The 20,205-nt window shown below is 35.4% G+C and overlaps 2 protein-coding genes across 4 annotated transcripts in view; both read right to left on the reverse strand.

Moving 5' to 3' along the window:
* FAF1 (Fas associated factor 1) overlaps positions 1–20,205 on the reverse strand; it is a 529,666-nt gene that overhangs the window by 304,610 nt on the left and 204,851 nt on the right. For all 3 annotated transcript variants that reach the window (XM_040470188.1, XM_040470190.1, XM_040470189.1), the window contains one exon: positions 6,207–6,298. In XM_040470188.1, the coding sequence (XP_040326122.1) occupies positions 6,207–6,298 (92 nt within the window). The remainder of the gene's footprint in view (positions 1–6,206; positions 6,299–20,205) is intronic.
* Positions 13,089–14,595, reverse strand: LOC121027103 (cytochrome b-c1 complex subunit 7-like). Its single transcript, XM_040470191.1, has one exon. It carries the CDS (start codon positions 13,402–13,404, stop codon positions 13,210–13,212), a length of 195 nt encoding a protein of 64 aa, XP_040326125.1. The 5' UTR covers positions 13,405–14,595; the 3' UTR covers positions 13,089–13,209.

The raw sequence follows: 20,205 nt of genomic DNA on the forward strand, positions 1-20,205 counted from the left end.
ACAATGGACTAATTTCCTTGATGAACATAGATGCAAAAATCCTCAACAAGATACTAGCCAACTGGAGTCAACAATACATTAAAAGGATTATTCATTGTGATCAAGTGGCATTTATACCTGGGATGCAGGGCTGGTTCAATATCTGCAAATCAATCAATGTGACATATCACCTTAACAAAAGAAAAGAATAAGAACCACATGATCCTTTCATTAGATGCAGAGAAAGCATTTGACAAAATACAGCATCCTTTCTTGATAAAAACCCTCAAGAAAGTAGGGATACAAGGATCATACCTCAAGATCATAAAAGCCATATTTGAATGACCCAACGCTAATCTCATCCTCCATGGGGAAAAAACTGAGAGCTTTCTCTCTAAGGTCAGGAACATGACAGGGAAGTACACTCTCACCACTGTTATTCAACATAGTATTGGAAGTCTTAGCCTCAGCATCAGACAACAAAAGGAAATAAAAGGCATCCAGATTGGCAAGGAGAGTGTCACACTTTCACTCTTCACAGACCATATCATATTCTATGTGGAAAACCCAAAAGATTCCACCAAAAACTTGCCAGAACTGACCCATGAAATCAGCAAAGTTGCAAGATATAAAATCAATGCAAAGAAATCGGTTGCATTTCTATCCACCAATAATGAAACAACAGAAAGAGAAATTAAGGGAAAAATCCCATTTACAATTGCACCCAAAACCATGAAACATTTGGGAATAAACCTAACCAAAGAAGTGAAAAATCTATACACTGAAAACTGTAGAAAGCTTATGAGAGAAATTGAAGAAGACACAAAAAAATGGAAAAATATTCCATGCTTATGGATTGGAAGAACAAATATTGTTAAAATGTCAATACTACCCAAAGCAATATACATATTCAATGCAATCTCTATCAAAAAAACACCAGCATTCTTCAGAGCTGGAACAAACAATCCTAAAATGTGTATGGAACCAGAAAAGACCCCGAGGAGCCAAAACAATCCTGAAAAAGAAAACCAAAGCTGGAGGCATCACAATTCCGGATGTATTACAAAGCTGTAATCATCAAGACAGTATAGTACTGGCTCAAAAACAGACACTTAGACCAGTCAAACAGAATAGAGAACCCAGAAATGGACCCACAAATGTATGACCAACTAATCTTTGACAAGCAGGAACAAATATCCAATGGAATAAAGACAGTCTCTTTAGCACATGATGCTGGGAAGACTGGACAGCAACATGAAGAATGAACCTGGACCACTTTCTTACACCACACAGAAAAACAAACTCAAAATGGATGAAAGACCTAAACATAAGACAGGAAGCCATCAAAATCCTCAAGGAGAAAGCAGGCAAAAACCTCTTTGACCTTGGCTGCAGCAACTTCTTACTCAACACATCTCCAGAAGCAAGGGAAATAAAAGCAAAAATAAACTATTGGGAACTCATAAAAATAAAAAGCTTCTGCATGATGAAGGAAACAATCAGCAAAACTAAAAGGCAACCAAAAGAATGGGAGAAGATATTTGCAAATGACATATCAGATAAAGGGTTGGTATCCAAAATCTATAAAGAATTTATCAAACTCAATACTCAAAAAACAAATAATCTAGTGAAGAAATGGGCAAAAGACATGAATAGGCACTTTTCCAAAGAAGACATCCAGATGGCTATCAGACACATGAAAAAATGCCAACACCACTCATAATCAAGGAAATGTAATTTAAAAAAAAGGGGGGGGGAATACAAATCAAAACCACAATAAGATACCACCTCACACCTGTCAGAATGACTAAAATTAACAATGCAGGCAATGACAGATGTTGGCAAGGATGTAGAGAAAGAAGATCTCTTTTGCACTGCTAGTGGGAATGCGAACTGGCGTAGCCACTGTGGAAAACGGTATGAAGTTCCTCAAAAAATTAAAAATAGAACTACCCTACATCCCAACAATTGCACTACTAGGTATTTATTCAAAGGATACAGGTGTGCTGTTTCGAAGGGTCACATCCACCCCAATGTTTATAGCAGCACTATCAATAATGGCCATTGTTGGCTAAGAGAACAAGTGGGAAAGAGCCCATTGTGTGTTGTGTGTGTGTGTGTGTGTGTGTGTGTGTGTGTGTATATACACAAAATGGCGTATTACTTGACAGTCAAAAAGAATGAAATCCTGCCATGTGCAACAACGTGGATGGAAGTAGAGTGCATTATGCTAAGCAAAATTAGTCAGAGAAAGACAAATATCATATAATTTCACTCGTGTGGAATTTAAGATACAAAACAGATGAACATAAGGGAAGGGAAGAAAAATAATATAAAAACAAGGAGGGGGACAAAACATAAGAGACTCAAATATAGAGAATGAACTGAGGGTTGCTGGAGGGGTTGTGGGTGGGGGGAAGGGCTAAGTGGGCAAGGGGCATTAAGGAAGATACTTGTTGGGATGAGCACTAGGTGTTATACGTAGGGGATAAATCACAGGATTCTACTCTTATAATCATTATTGCATTACATGCTAACTAACTTGGATGTAAATTAAAAAAAATACATACATACTGCATGACATTAAAAAAAAAGAAGACAGAGAGCAATTCTAGATCAATAACTAAAAATTATCAGGAAATGAGGGGAAACACCTCAATAAGTAGGTGATGATCTTTTGACATCAAATTCAAAGCTGAAGATTTTTAGAGAAGGACTGATAAAGGTCCGGAAGTGGAAGTGAGGAGCAATAAGGACACATATTTTACCAGTTAGTCCACTGTTATGATGGCTGCTAAGGAAAAGCAATGAACACGGAGAAGGCTACAAAGAAACAATGTCCTCAGGAAGGCAGATTTCAGTCAGAGGAAGATGGTGGAGGGAGTGTGCAGGGAAGAGGTTGACAACAGAAGGAATTTTGCTAATAATAAAATTAGTTCCACAGGGAATAACACAGGGTCCCAGGCATTGTAGAGGAAAAGGCTAGAGACAGATGGAGCTATGGAAATTTTAGTGAGGGATGATATGAGAATCTTAAACTCCTTGTAGTGACCAGCATAAACAGCAGGAAGAGATGTAATGAAATTAGTTGTGGTACAATCAAATAATAATGTCCAGGCTGAAAGTGTTGGAAAGCAAGGTGGAGTGCGATGTCTAGCAATCTCTCTTAATCCTACAGATGAAAGTAGAGACACATAGGGAGGCTGATTTTACCCAAGCATAGAATTCATTCTTGATCCCACTCCAAGAAGGTCCATCTTACTATAAGTATACAAGGACACTGGGATTTACTGTTGACTCATATTAGCTATCTGTTAAATAAAAATACTTACCCTTACTGTTTGCAAAATACTCTGACATCTTCTATTCTATTTGGTTTTTTAATGTGGGCTATAACCCACTCATGTCACTTTACAACCCATTAATGGTTTGTAATGCATAGTCTGCAAAAATACTATATTAGGCAATTACTCATAACTTTACAATCTGTACAGAAACCTTCATGTTCTGAATCTTTAAAATATGTGTAAGCCCTCTTGAAATTGATGTGTGACCTTTACAGAGCTAACATGCAAGCAAAACACATGCATACACAGGAAAGTTATTTTTACCTTTTCATCTTTCATTTTCTTACTTGGTGGATTACTGTAAATACTCTTACCATTTGGATGGTAACTACTACCTTTTGCTATGCTATCATCCATAGATTTTCCACTGAATCTTCCCTCTCAAACCACACATGGCATAATTAAATAAATGGATACTTTTATTCATTCATTCCTTCATTCATTCCACAAACATTTGCTCAAGGTACTATGATGGAGAATGCTGGGATGGGAACCTAGTTTTATACAGAGGCCTGTTAGAGAAAGTAATGTTTAAACTGAGACTTGAAGGATGAAATAGAGGTACCCATATGAAGAATTGGGGATAAAGCATTCCAAGCAGTTAAAGGGACAGGTAAAGACATAAAAGGCTTGGGCCTATTAAAAGAATTAAAAGGAGGTTTCTATGGCTGCATCATGTAAAGTGAGGTAAGGAAGGCTAAAGGTTGTAGAGGTGAACAGTGGGTAAATAATACAATGCCTTTTGAACCACGGTGAGTTTTATTTAAAGTGCAACAAAAAACTATGTTTTAACAGCAGAGTTATATAATTCAATTTATGTTTTCAAAAGATCATTCTGGCTGCTATGTGGAGAATGTAAGGAAGAACTCAAGAAAAATGCTGGGAAAACAATGATGAAGCTATTGCATTGATCCAGGCATGAGATGCTAATGGCTTGGATTAGGCAGTGGAATAAAAATACTGAAATGTGACCACAGTTGAGGTATATTTTGGAGACAGATGTCATAGCACTTACCAAAGGATTAGGTGTTATTTGAAATGGGAAAAGACTGGATGCCCATATTTTTGTATTCATTAGTGGCTATACAGTGCTGCTATTTATTGGAGGGAAACTGATAGAGAAATGGCATGGGAAGAAAAACCAAGAGCCCCATTTTAAACATGTTAACTTAAAGATGCTAATAAGGTATGCAAGTACAAAAGTGAATTACCAATTTGGATAAATGAATTCACAACAGTATAACCTGGAAATATACATTCGGGAGCAATCAGAAAATTAATGGCATAGGAATATCAGAAATCATCTTGGGAAAAGAGTATACAGAAACTGAAAATATTGTTGGTAACAAAAGACTATGTTCAAATATTAGAACAGATAGCTTTAAGAACATTTTCAAAATAATTGTCTTTCTCTTCATAAACTACTGAAAATGCCATGTACAACTGATTCATATCCATAGGCTTCCCAGTAAATGAACAGATAAATGATACAGCTATATAAACTAATGCATTTTCGTGTTTTATTTCTGCCAAGGTTGTTGATTTACTCAGGCAGCACTTCTTTTTATTTTTTTAACCTATGTTTCAATTACAACAGCCATATAGCACCCACCAGGGGTCAGCAAACTATGCCTATGGGACAAATCTAGGTCATTGCCTCTTTGTATATGGCCTGTAAGTTAAGAATAATTTTTACTTTTTTAAATGGTTGAAAATTTTAACAAAGTATTTCGTAGTATGTGAAATTATATAAAATTAAAATTTCTGCATCCATAAAGATTTATTGGAACACAGTAGCGCTTCACATTTTCACATATGGCCTGTGGCTCCTTTCACACTATGACACAGAATTGAGTAGCTGCAAGGGAGACTATATTGCCCACAAAGCCTAAAAGATTTACAACCTGTTTCTGTATAGAAAAAGGCTGCTGACCCCTAAAACAGTACTTCAATAACTTAAACCTAAATCTATAAATACCTTGCTAATGTGAAATTCATGTAAATATCTTATTTAAATACTCAGAACATCTCCATATACCAAACGAACTCACATATAGATATTTACAAGCACAATGTCTACCAGAAGTCACTGACAAAGAACTGAACCAAAAATTGAAGATTCTATGTTTATGCCTAGATACTGAAATACCAAGTTAATAACTAGTATGAAAAGATTTGATAATTATTTCTACCTCAAACATCTAAAACTTTAGAGTTAATTCATTTCCTTTCCATCTGTCCCCACTTTCTCTGTCAAAGAAAAAGTGTATGAAATATTTAATACCTGAGGCTGCTGCTGGGTCCTTAAGAATAGCAACTACTGCCTTATAATGGCAACACTTTATGAAAATTCTTAAAATACAATTCATTCCATGCACTTCCCACTATCCAAGTAAACAATGATTCTCACCATTTAAATTTTCCAAATTTAAAAAATTTGCTATTATTATCTCTGTTCTATTATCAATATTTGGCATATATATATATACATTGTATGTGACTTCCTTCAGGTCAATAAGTAATTGTTTAGTACATTATTGTTCCAGGGTACTTAATGACACCCTATGAGGTTCGAGAAAAAAGTAAAGGCTCTCAAAAAGAATGCCAAACTAACTCCTATATAACAGTTAGAAATATGAAAAATATGCCATATACTGTTTTCAATTACATACCTAACTCATTCAAAACTACTGCTAGTTTATCATGAAAATGTTTTCACTTGAAAACCACTGTTTGCTGATTCTTTAAACTAAGTTACTATTTTACCAAAATCTACTTCTGTCATATGTAATAAAAACTAATAAAAACCATTTTTTAATACATCATTTAGTCAATTGTATAACTTCATAGTCTTTTATTTTAGGCAATTAAGAAACTCACACTGTCTTCCACATCTCCGGTCTTCCAGCCTTTTAACAGCATTTTAGACACAGGTATCTGAAGTTCATTTTCTAGAATCTGTTTAATCTCTCCTGTATAAATAAGAAAAGACTGAATATTACTAACAAAATAATGCAATCATCACTTGTCTATATCCAGGGCTAACTTTAATATTAAGCATATGGTGCACAGTCAGTGACATTTCTCTGATGAATAAATAAGAAAAATTTCCATAGTCCAAACTTCAAATCTTGATCAAATAAAATGTCCCTTTGAAGAACTTAGGCTTCAAGATTAATTCTGATAAAAGACTCTACAATTAATTAACTAGTTAATTAACTGCATATCTTTTAAAAGAAATAGTTATCAGTGATTGGGGGTAAATAATCTGTTTTAAACCAATCAATTGACAATACCACTAAATGCTCAGCATGTGGTAGGAATAGCAGGTAAAGTATAAAACTTGAGGTATTATAGAAGGAAAGCAGATTTTGGAATGAAGATTTGGATTAAAGTCTTATCTTGGAAAAAATAAAATATCCATTCTTAGGTTTTGCATCATAAAATGGGGAATAATATTGCTATTCTTAACTATTTCCAGGGCCCAAAGATAAAGAGATAACATCCACAAAAGCAACTGAAAAAATAAAGCTAATGTACATAATCTAGAAGAAAACTTAAATTGTTTTAAAGAGAAAGGCAACAGAATTTCAAAACAGAAAAAAAAATATGTTGGATAAATAGTCAGAGAAGGCTTTAATGAGAGAGAGAAAACTTAAACTCAGCCTGAAGGAGAGTTGGCTTATGAAAGAGAGCCAAACCAAAGGTTACTCTATTCAGTGAAGACAAAAGACTTAAAGATAAAAAGCAAAAATGAACATGATGCTAATGAAAAACAGTGAGGAATCAAAGTTTTCCCAGTGCCCCACAAATCATTTTTCAGGAATCAAGTCTACATGTAAATCAATCAGCTAATTTCTGGAACTATAGATTGTTGAATCAGAATGTACAAAGCTTACATGTATTTAACTTTTATTAGGTTGGTGCTAGTCTATACTTTTAGGTTCAATCCCATTTGTAATAAGTGAATGAATACTGAAAGAACTGATTATGTCATATATTAAAAGAGGAAAAATAATTCCATGCTGATAAAGGAAAAAATGGTGGCTGGTGGGGGGTGGGGAGAGGAAGCTTATGCTACCCAAGTACTATAGAAACAGTTGCCAAAGTAAGCAATGCTACAATCAAAAACTTCATGGCCTTCGTGACATGGTTTTACTTCCCCAGAGAAAATTCCTATCTGGGCACTTCTGATTAGTGATTAAACATCACAATATATTTTACAAGCACAAACTTTATCAACCTTGGCCTTCAAAAACATCACTGCTGACAAAATATTGTTGTGTTTATGGAAATAGTAGAAAAATGAGCCATACTTTTTATATCAAATACATATAAACATTGTATTTTCGCTTGTGGTTAAGGTTGGTATTTCTAGAACAGTACTTGTCTGGAACTGGGCTTGTGCTCTTATAAGTCTGCCCAGTGCTTTCCTCTTAGAAACCGATCTTCACCTGACACCTTCCACTTAGACTCTTGGAGACACTCTTAGCATTCATAGCCTAAAAGAAGTTTCTTAAAGGAAAAACAAAAAGATTTTAAGTTGAAGACCCAGTTACTCTTTGCAGCATGCTTAAGTAACATATAAATAATTCCTGGTAGAAAGGAACAGAAAACAAAACCAGAATCTTGACAACAAACTTGAGTTCCTCATATTTTAAAAATTTATTCTCTGTTGGTCTCAATTTCTTCTGTGACATGGGGATAATTATACTATCAACCCTTCATTGGGGTCAAATCACGTAAAGGCATGGGAAATGTTTTGTATCAGTATGTACCCAATATACACAAGGGACTATAAAAATGTTAGTTATTTTGATTGTATTAACTAAGGTAATACACACATAAATGTTTAGCATAGTGCCTGGCCAGTATAGGTTGTCAATAGACAGTAGTTACTGTTTCAGGGATATCTGAAATAATTCAGGTCAATGAAGCACTAGAATGCAGCAAGTTTCAGAGGCAGTATTCATATATGGGTCTATCCATATATGGGTCTATCCATATATATGGGTCTATCCATATCTGATACCAAAGATCTTAACACAACATAGCACTGACACTATAGCACCCTGGTATGTTACCTGAAAAATGTGAAGATAATATAGATGTCATCAAGAACAGTCCACTGAATTTGCAAACTGATAGGAGTTACTACCCAAAATATATAAAGAGCTCACAATACAACAGCAACACACACAATTAAAAATGGGCCATGGTCCTGAATAGATATTTTTCTAAAAAAGATATACAAATGGTCTATAGGTACACAAAAAGGTGCTCAAGATCACAAATTATTAGGGAAACACAAGTCAAAACCACAGTGAGATATCACCTCATGTCTATTAGAATGGCTGTTATCAAATGCCAGCAAAAATGTGGAGAAAAGGACACCGTTGGTGGGACTATAAATTAGTACAACCACTATAGAAAACAGCATGGAGGGTCCTCAAAAAATTAAAAATAGAACTATCATATGATCCAACAATATATCCAAAGGAAATAAAAACACTATGTCAAAGAGATATCTGCACCCTTATGTTCATAGCAGCATTATCTACAATGCTTCCAAAATATAGAATATCTTCCATATGGAATATCCAGTATCTTCCAAAATATGGAAGCAACCTAAGTGTCCACTGACGGATCAATGGATAAAGAGGTTGTTATGCATATATACATTTCATTATTATTCAATCATTAAAAAAAGGAAGGAAATTCTGCCATTTTTGACAACATGGGACCTTGAAGGCATTATGCTAAGTCAAAGAAGTCAGACATAGAAAGACTAATAATACTGTATAACTCAACTACATGGGGAATCCAAAAAAAAAGAAAAAGAAAAGAAAAGAAACTCAAAGGAAAAAGACCAGATTACAGTAACCAGAAGTAGGGAGTTGGGGAATGGGACAAAGGTGGTCAATGGTAGAACTTCCAGTTATTATACAAATAAGTACTAGGGATGTAATATATAACATGATGACTATAGTTAACATTACTGTATGCTACATTTTAAAGTTGTTAAGAGAGTAAATCCTACGAATTACTATCACAGAGAGAAAAAGCTTTTTTTTTTTGTATTTACATGAGATGATGGATATTAACTAAACTCATAATGGTAATCATTTTGCAATATATGTAAGTCATTATGATGTACACCTTAAACTTATACAGTGTTGCTTATCAATTATATCTCAATAAAACTAGAAAAAGTTTTTTTTTAAAAAGCCATTGAATTCAATAGCATACTTTTCAAAACCCCAACTTAGATTATGATTTACATATAATAAAACTCACTCATGAGTTTTGATAAATATATACACCAATGCAACCACTGCCACAATTAAGATAAAGAACATTTCCTATATCACAAAAAGGTACTCATACCTCTTTGAAACAAAAACCTAACCCTACCCAACCATGGATCTTCTTCCTTCTTACTCTAAAGATGAGTTTTGTCTGTTATCTTTTATGTCTGGGTTCTTTTGCTCTGCATAATGTTTTTGATCTTCACCTATATTTCTGTGTGTACCAATAAAGTTCTTTTTCATTGTTTAGTAGTATTCTATTATATTGTAAGATAGGCAGCTTCTGAAATGGCTTTCAATGCTCTCCACCTCATGGTATTCATGTCCTTTGTAATTCCCTCCCTGTGAGCATGGGCTGTACCAAGTTACTTCTAATGAAGACAATATAATAATGGTGATGGGATGTGGACTTCTGAGATAGGTTACAAGACTACAGTTTCCATCTTCTTAAAATTTTTTTTTTCAACGTTTATTTATTTTTTTGGGACAGAGAGAGACAGAGCATGAACGGGGGAGGGGCAGAGAGAGAGGGAGACACAGAATCAGAAACAGGCTCCAGGCTCTGAGCCATCAGCCCAGAGCCCGACGCGGGGCTCGAACTCACGGACCGCAAGATCGTGACCTGGCTGAAGTCGGACGCTTAACCAACTGAGCCACCCAGGCGCCCCAACAGTTTCCATCTTCTTAGCACACTCTCTCTTGACCTTTACTCGTTCACTCTGATGAAACCAACTGTCTTGTTTTGAATTGGTATATGGAGAGACAAACATAATAAGGAAGGGAGAGAAGCCTCCAACCAAGAGTGAGTGAAGAGCTGAGTCTCTCAGTTCAACAGCCCACATGGAAATAAATCCTGTCAGCAACCACATTAGTAATCTCAAAAGTGTATACACTTCCCTAATTGAGCCTTGAGGTAACATACTAATTGCAGCCTTTGTTATACAGCAGCAAAGAAAATACATATGGACAGAGCACAATGTTTATACATTCACCAGCTGATGACCATCTGGGTTGTTTCTGTTTTTTTTCCCTACTGCAAAAAAAAAAAAAGCTACTATGAACTTATTGTGAAAACTCTTTTGTAAATATGTGTTGATTTTTCTTGAATAAATACCTAAGAATGGAATTGTTAGATTGTATGATCAACTTTATAAAAAACTGCCAAACTTTTCCAAAGTGATTATACCATCATGCACTCCACCAAAGTTCCCGTTGCCACATATCACTATGAATAAGAACTTTCTTTTTGTATTTTAGCCTTTCCAGTGGGCGTGGTTTTGAACTGTGGCTTTAATTTATATTCCCTGAAGATTAATAATAACAAAACTGAACACCTTTTTGTGTGCTTACTGGCTATTTGCATGTCTTCTACAAAGCGCTGAATAGATGTTTTACGAGTGGACCCTGCATTGTTCTTGATCTTAGGAGTCAAGAATTTAGCCTTTAATTATGAAGTATTACATTAGTTATATGTTCTTCATCAATGTGCTTTATGAGGTTGACAAAGTTTCTTTCTATTCTTACTAGTAGTGAGTTTAGTTGTTTTGTTTTTTTAACAACATGAATGGGTATTAAATGCTTTTTCCTCCACCTACTGTAATGATCAGATAAATTTTCTCATTTATTGTTCTAATATGGTGGATTACAAGAATAAATTGTAAGTTGTTAAATAAGATTTGCTTTCCTGGATAAACTTACTTGACCATGAGGTATATTATATATGTATGTGTATATTTTATTACATTTTACTGAATTCAACTTGCAAATACTTTGTAAAGGATTTCTCCCTCTATAATTGTGAGAAATATTGGTCTGTAGCTTTCTTTTACAATAATGCCTTTGTCTGGTTTTGGTATTAGAATAATGCTGATTTCACAAAATGAATTAGAAAATATTTCATCCTTGATTTATGAATGATTGCTAGTATTTCTTCCTTAAATATTAGATAGACTTTACCAGTGAAGCCATCTAATACCGGATTTGCTTTGTGGGAAGATTCTGATTGTCAATTCAATTTAAATAACTGATGTACATCTATTCAGATTTTATAATATTCTTCTGTCAGCTATAATTTGTACCTTTAATATAATTTTTATAGCTTCTTAAAGTCTGCCAAACATTAATTTCCTGGCATAAATTTGTTCTTCATGTTGCCTTACAACCTATTTAATGTCTACAGGTTCCTTTCATTTCCAATATGAATAACTTTGTGGGTCTTTTGTTCTTATTCGCAGTATCAAGTAAATTATCAATTTTATTCATCGCTCAAAAAACAGCTTGAAGTTTTATTTTTTGTTCATTCTTCTTCTATTTTCTGCTTTGTTAATTCCTGTGTGTATCCACATATATAATTTGCTTCCTTCTATACTTACTTTGGATTTTATTTGCTCTTTAAAAAAAAAATTTAACAGCTTTATTATGATTGACATAAAATAAACTGCATATATTTAAAATCTACAATCTCACAAGTTGTGACAAATATATTCAAAAAGTAAAACTACCATCATAATCAAGATTGTAAATTTATCCATCACCCCTGCAAAGTTTTCTTATGCCACTTGGTAATTCGTCTACACTATCCTAACTTCATCCCCAGAGAATTGAGGATTTTGATTTCTGTAACAAAGGTTTATTGAGAATTATCTAGAATTTTACATAAATGAAATTGCAGAATATATACTTTTGAAATCTGGCTTCTTTCAGTCAAAGTAGTCTGAGCTTCTCTCACGTTGTTGTGTGTAACAATAGTGCATTTCTTTTATTACTAAGCATAGGTATACCACAATGTTTACCCATCCACTGGCTTACGAGCATATGAGGTTTTCTACAGTTTGGTGCTTTTAGAAATAAATTGCCATGAACAATAATGTACATGTCTTGAAGGACATATGCTTTTTTTTCTCTTGGGTAAATACCTGAATGAAGAATGGTCAGTATATTTTTAAGTTTGTAGGAAACTGCCAAACTCCTTTCCAAATTGGTTTGTAATATGATGCCCTCAAATTTATTAATCTTTTCTTCTTCAATGTCTAATCTGTTAATCCCATCTGGTAAATTTTTCATCTCAGACATCATGGTCTTCATCTCCAGATACTCAATTTGGATCATTTTTAACATTTCCAATGACTTATGATTTGAAATCTTTCGTATCTTTTTATTTTTATAATTACAATAGACATTTAAAGTAATACATTTGTAGCTCAAATGGTTCTAAATGTATGCTTCATGTTTATCCAACTTCTTAAAAAATATTTGTAAGACAAATATTAGTCGGGTGGCTTAGTTGGGTGAGCGTGTGACTTCGGTTCAGGTCATGATCTCATGGTTCACGGGTTCGAGCCCTGTGTCAGTGTCTGTGCTGACAACTCAGAGCCTGGAGCCTGCATTGGATTCTGTGTCTTCATCTCTCTCTGCCCCCACTCCTCCCCGTCCCCGCCCCCAACTAATGCTCTGTATCTCTCTCAAAAATAAATAAACATTTAAAAATTATATTTGGAAGACAGTTACAACCACAGATATCAACTCCATGATTATTTCCTTGCCCATTCTTCTCTCTCTTTTCTTTCCCAAATAACTCATTTCAGATATGGTTCAAGGTAGAATTTATACTCTTCACATTTTGTCCAATGCTCTTTAGGCACGATCTGCTGCTTCATGGTCAGATCCAATGCTCTCTTAATGTGAAACATCCTGTTGTTGTAAAAGTTCTCAGGAAGCCTTCTTATGGTCTCTTTCATATCATCACTCCCATATATTATGTCATCTTGCATTAGCCCCAGTTTATTGAACGCTGCCACAGGCTTGATGCTGCAATCACAGGCCTGCTGACAATTTTGAATTTTGTGGATTTTACCTTAATGGGTGCTGAATATTTTTTGTTCCTATAAATATTCTTAGGCTTTATCTAGGATGCAGATAAGTTACTTAGAAACAGCTCTTGGGTCTTGATATTAAGATGTCAGTAGGTTTCATGTGAACAGTATATAATCTAAAGTTAATTATTCCCCATTACTGAGGCAAAAACCTTGAAGCCTTGAATACTCTATCCAAGCCTCGTAAATTATGAGATTTTCCAATATAGCTTGTGAGCAGACACTATTCCTGATAGTACTCCTTCTAAGCCTTTTGGGTGGTTTATTTAGCTGTTTTAGGACTGGATGTAAATCCTGTTTCTGTAAGTAGAAGGAGGGGAGAGAACACTTCTTGGTGCAAATGAAACTAGTGGAACACTATTTCTTAGTTGAAATTGGTCATTGTTTTTAGAACTCTTTTGTAATTAAGCAATTGAACCATAAATTTCCCTCTCAATATCACTTTGTCAGCATCTAACAATTGTTGACACGCCATTTTTCCATATTAATTTAGTTCAAAATATTTTCTAATTTCCTTTGTGATTCTTTCTTTGACCCATGATTTAAAAATATGTTGTTTACCTTCCAAATATATCAGGATTTTCTAGACTTTTTATTTCTATTTTCATTCCACTGTTTTCGGAAACACAGTTCACATGGTCTTTAAACTTTCAGTGATTTGTTTTATGGCTAAGTATATTTTCTGCCTTAATGAATGTACCAACTGCACATGAAAGAATATGTATTCTGCTATAATTATGAGGAATTTACACACTTCAAATAGGTCAAACTGGTTGATATGTTGTTCATATTTGCTGTCTGTTGTTCTGAACATTAGTATGAGAAAGCACTGCTATCATCTCCAACTATGAATGTGGACTTGTCCATTTCTCATTTCAGTTCTATCAGGTTTTGTTTCATATGCTTTCAAACTCTGTTATTAGACATGTCCACATTTATGATATTTTGGTCTGTGTGATGAGTTCCCATTTTCATCATGAAATGTCTCCATTTGGCCCTCATAATATTTCTTGCCCAGAAGTCTACTTCATTTAATATTAATTTAGTAACAATATTATTAATAACATAATACTGATTACTGTTTTTACATATATATATTGTTTTCATATATATATACTGTTTTCATATATTTATATTTCATATTTATATTCATATTTATACTGTTTTCATATATATATTTCAATATTATGCTTTATATTTAAAGTGGGTTTTGGGGTACGTGGGTGGCTCAATCAGTTAAGCATCTGACTTTTGATTTCAGCTCAAGTACTGATTTTGCAGTCATGAGACAGAGCCATACATCAGGCTCCAAGCTGAGCCTGGAGCATGCTTGGGATTCTCTATCTCTCCTTTTCAAAATAAATGAATAAAAACTTTAAAAAATATATGAAGTGGTTTACTTGTACATATATCATTGTATATGATTTTTTTTTTTTTATCCAGTCTCACACTCTCTACCTTCTAATAAGAATGTAAGCTAATTTAGGGGCGCCTGGGTGGCGCAGTCGGTTAAGCGTCCGACTTCAACCAGGTCACGATCTTGCGGTCCGGGAGTTCGAGCCCCGCGTCAGGCTCTGGGCTGATGGCTCAGAGCCTGGAGCCTGTTTCTGATTCTGTGTCTCCCTCTCTCTCTCTGCCCCTCCCCCGTTCATGCTCTGTCTCTGTCCCAAAAATAAATAAACGTTGAAAAAAAAATTTAAAAAAAAAAAAGAATGTAAGCTAATTTATATTAATTGTAATTACTATACAGTCTTGTTTTCTATTCATCCTATTTTTTATCATCTATTTCTATCTTCATTTGAATTTATTATTTTTAGATATTCCATTCTATTTTAACCCTTGGCTTGATAACTATTATCTGTATTTCATTGTTTTAGTGATTGCTCTAGGGTTTATAATATGCATTTTTAATTTAATACAGTCTGCCTTCAAATAACATAGGACTTGTCTTACAACAGTACACTTATATTTCCACATGCCTTTACTTCTACATAATTCATAAACCCCACAATATATTTTTAATCATTTAAAAAAATTAAAAATTAAAAAATTTTCGTATGTACCCACATATTTACAATTTCTGGTGTTCTTCATGTATTTGTATTAATCTAATTTTGTTATAATTTTCTTTCAGCCTAAGGAACTTCCATTAACATTTCTTGCAGCGTTTGTTTGTGAAAAATATATTTATTTTGTCTTCATTTTAGAAAGATATTTTTGTTGGATGTAGTATTCTAAGTTAACATTTTATTCCTTCAACACTTAAAAATATCTCTGATTGTCTCCTGGCTTGCATTGCTTCTGATAATAAGTCTGTAGTCATTATTTTTAAATCTCTTTCCTATATACAATGTGTCTTTTTTTCCTCACCTCTGATTAATATTTTTTGCAGTTTTATGCTTTTATTAACACAAATATGATGTGCACAAAAGCCGCCTATTCATTTTCTTCACTGTGCAGCCTGGCATTGGGATTGGTGACTCTGATAGACAGCTGGGCTACTCTTCCCAAAATGGCTTTGCAGTTCTTGGAGGAGACATTATGAGCAATCTCTGCACAGTAAGATTTGTTGCACATCAGCAGCACTTCAAGCTCCTTGACGTTGTGGATTAGGAATTTCCAGAAGCTGCTGGGCAGCATGTGTTTTGTTTTCTTGTTGCTCTCGTAACCATTGCAGGGCATCAAGACTAGCCCTTGAATCTTGTGCACCCCTATTGTCAATGCCTCTAGGTTTCCACCAGTTGCACTTAACTTTGACAGACCAGTCTGACTGTTGCTGGATGAACTTCTTGTACTACTGATTTTCAGCAATTTTATTATGATCTGTCTTGATATGGTTTCCTGTGAGTTACTCCTACTTGGAGTTACTAAGTTTCTTACAACTGTCTGTAAGTTTACATTTTTCATTAAATTTGAGTAGTTTTGTGTTATTATTCTTTTAACATTTTTCCCTTTCTACTAGTCCCTCTAGTTCAGGAACTCTAATCATACATACATTAGACCACTCAATTTGTCCCCACTCAGGCTGCATTCTACCACCTCACTCCTGTAGTTTTGCTGTGTGTACTTCATTTTGCATTGCTTTTATTGTTATGTCTTCAAATTAATTGATCTTTTCTTCAACAGCATCTACCTCTTAATTCTTTTGAGTAAATTCTTTCTTAGTAGATCTTATACTTTAGAATCTCCATTTAGTCAATTTTCAGTATTTTTCATTTCTTTCCTCATTGCATTCTTGATTTCCTTTAAACTCTTAAGAATAGTTAAAACAGCTGTTTTAAAATCTTCATCTGTTAATTCTATTATTTTTGCCATTTAAGGATTTTTATTTTCAAATTTTTCTCCAAGTTATGAGTCATACTTGGATACTTCTCATGTCTACTATTTTTGACTAAATGCCATTCATTATGAAAATTACATTAATGAGCATCTACATTTACTGGTTTGCCTTTAAAGAGCGTGGAAGTTTATTCTGACAGGCCCTTAATTTTCATGCATATCAGACTGATCCTCTTTAGACTCCTTCACAACACTTTTTAGGGTGGATCTAAAGCAGCGATTCTCAAAAGTATAGTTCACAGATGCCTAGGACTGCTTGAGAATGATTGTACAAAAGTAATGCTAAGGAATATTCCTGCTACTTTATCACAAATCGAAGTAGTGGTGTTAAGCTGAACTACTAGTCCTTATATCCTTAACCACCAAATACTTGCATTAAAAAAAAAGCCATGAAGTAACAAAAATGGTTACCTTTATTAAATCTCAGTGCATTTAATATTATGTGTGATGAAACTGGAAGTACCCATAAAGCACTTCTGTTACATATTAAAGTACAATCATTGTTCTGAGGAAAAGGACTTGTTTATAATGTGAGATGAACTGTGTTTCTCACAGAACACTATTTTTACTTGAATAAATGATATTGCTTTATGTTATTCAGACTTGACATTTTCTTAAAAAGGAACAAAGTAAGCCTGTCAACCCAAGGGAAAAATCTGACATTTTTTGGTCAATGATAAAATTTGAGGCTTCAAACTAAATCCCAAATTTTTAAAAACTTTGTATATGTTATTATGAGCTTGATAACTTTCCCATACTTAAAATACTTTTCTGTGAGATTAGTGATGGTATTAACAAATTATTGGGGCACCTGGGTTGCTCAGTTGGTTAAGCAACCAACTCTTACTCATCTCAGGTCATAATCTCAGTTTGTGAGTTCTAACCCCGCACCAGGCTCCATGCCGACAGTGTGGATGGAGCCTGCTTGAGATTCTCTCCCTCTCTCTCTCTGTGCCCCTCTCGTGCATACTCACTTTCTCTCCCAAAATAAATAAACTTTAAAAAAAAAAAAGTGATTTACTGATATCATATAATGCAATTTGTCAATATTTCATTTATCTATATAACTAAGTGAACCAGTATTTTCCAAATGACTATTTCATGGTATTAGAAAATCATGCAGTAAGGGGTGCCTGGGTGGCGCAGTCGGTTAAGCGTCCGACTTCAGCCAGGTCACGATCTCGCGGTCCGTGAGTTCAAGCCCCGCGTCAGGCTCTGGGCTGATGGCTCAGAGCCTGGAGCCTGTTTCCGATTCTGTGTCTCCCTCTCTCTCTGCCCCTCCCCCATTCATGCTCTGTCTCTCTCTGTCCCCCAAAAAATAAATAAAAGTTGAAAAAAAAAACTTTAAAAAAAAAAGAAAAAAAAATCATGCAGTGAAAGTAAAGATATTCCAGTGAATTTTCATATAACAGAATACCACAATTTCGCTGATGTGGTTTCAGATTTTACATTGCAACTAGCCTTTAAGAAATGATCATTTACCTGTTTTGGTTGTAGTATCAAATGAGAATATCAAATAAAACTATAAGAATATAGGGAAGAGTTAAGATGGCAGAGTAGTAAGGGGATCCTAGGCTTGTCTTGTACCTGAAACACAGCTAGATCAACATCAAACCATTTTGTTCTTTTTTTTTTTTTTTAAATTTTTTTTTCAACGCTTTATTTATTTTTGGGACAGAGAGAGACAGAGCATGAACGGGGGAGGAGCAGAGAGAGAGGGAGACACAGAATCGGAAACAGGCTCCAGGCTCTGAGCCATCAGCCCAGAGCCCGACGCGGGGCTCGAACTCACGGACCGCGAGATTGCGACCTGGCTGAAGTCGGACGCTTAACCGACTGCGCCACCCAGGCGCCCCAACATCAAACCATTTTGAACAACTAGGAAATTGATCTGAGGACTAACAGAACAATCTGCATAATTTGAGGGAAAGAATGCGGCAGGTACACCTGTCTGCAGAGGTGAACTGGGGGAGAGAAGAGCCATAGAATGAAAGAGAGGAGGGATCCATTTTTTCAAAGAAGAGAAAGAGGGGGAGACTGAGCAGAGCCTCCTTTCGCACAACAAAAACACTCCCCCTCAAAGTACCAAGAGAAAAAGAGTGAAAACATGTGCAGGGGACTGCACAAGAAAACTGTTCCCCAAAATAACTGATGGAGGCGGGGAGAAGCAGAGGGTTTCAATACTGCCAGTTGTTTATAAACAGCAGAACAAAGAGTCTGGTTTCCGAGGCTAGCGCCTAGTAGCACTCTGGCAAGAAAGCAGGGAGGAGGACCGGGAGTGGGCAGCACAGACTAAGGATCCCCTGGGTCTGGCAGGGAGAAGTGGTTACCCTGCTTGGAGCGCACATGGTAGAGGCAATACAGATCTCCACAGGCAAGACCCGGTAGGTGCCACAGAGCTACCCACTCACCTATAATAGAAACAAAGGCGCCGGCTGTGTGTTGGGATTTACCTTAAATTCTGAGCCACTGCTGCTACATGGTCATGCAAACATTTTCTGGGACAAGCCAGTACCAGCCACAGTGAAGCGAGACCCTTCCCCAGAGGATCACCACAGGCTGAGCCATAGGGGTCTCTGAAGTGTTGGGTTGTGAAACACAGTTGCCTCTGGAGATAAAACTCTGGAGAGAGGTGCTGCCTGGCAGGCAGACAGCTCAAACATGGATGGGGGAAGGCAGGGAGCTGACGGAACTAGAGACACAGGAGGGGTGAATGATCACTAGTCTATGAGTCCAGAAACTTCCCTATTGGGGAGACTAAGAGAACAGGGTGAAGCCACTTTCACCATTAGCACAACACTGATCAACCCCAGTGAGCTAACCAGAGCCACCAAGTGGAGAATGGAGCAGTTACACTAAGCCCTGCTCCTAGCACTCCACTAGGGCAAGTAAACCTGAGAATCAGAGCAGAAGACCTCCCCCAGAAGACCAGCACAAATCCCTTCCAGGCACTTAGTCTACTGATCATAAAGTGCTGCAAGTTTCAGCTCTAGGGAAAACCTGATTCATTTAGGGTTTTGTGTTTTTTTTTTTATGTTCATTCGTTCTTTGTTGTTGTTTTTTTTTTTCCTTCAATTTTGCTTGTTTTTTTCTTGGATACAGAAAGAGAACTTATTTACTTATTTATTTACTTAAATTTTTTTTTCTTTTCTCTTGTCTGTTTTATCTATCAAGCTACCCTTAACAAGCAAACCAAAACACACCTAGGATCTAGCTTCCTTTAGTTGATTTTTTCTAATTTTTTAAACTTTTATTTCATTTTGTTACATTTTTCCTTCCTCCAAAATGACACAATGGATGAATTCACCTCAAAAAAGAAAGAAAGAAAGAAAGAAAGAAAGAAAGAAAGAAAGAAAGAAA

This window comes from Herpailurus yagouaroundi, unplaced genomic scaffold (assembly GCF_014898765.1).
Source record: "Herpailurus yagouaroundi ecotype Mexico unplaced genomic scaffold, PumYag 77, whole genome shotgun sequence".
In the NCBI taxonomy this organism is placed as follows: domain Eukaryota; kingdom Metazoa; phylum Chordata; class Mammalia; order Carnivora; family Felidae; genus Herpailurus; species Herpailurus yagouaroundi.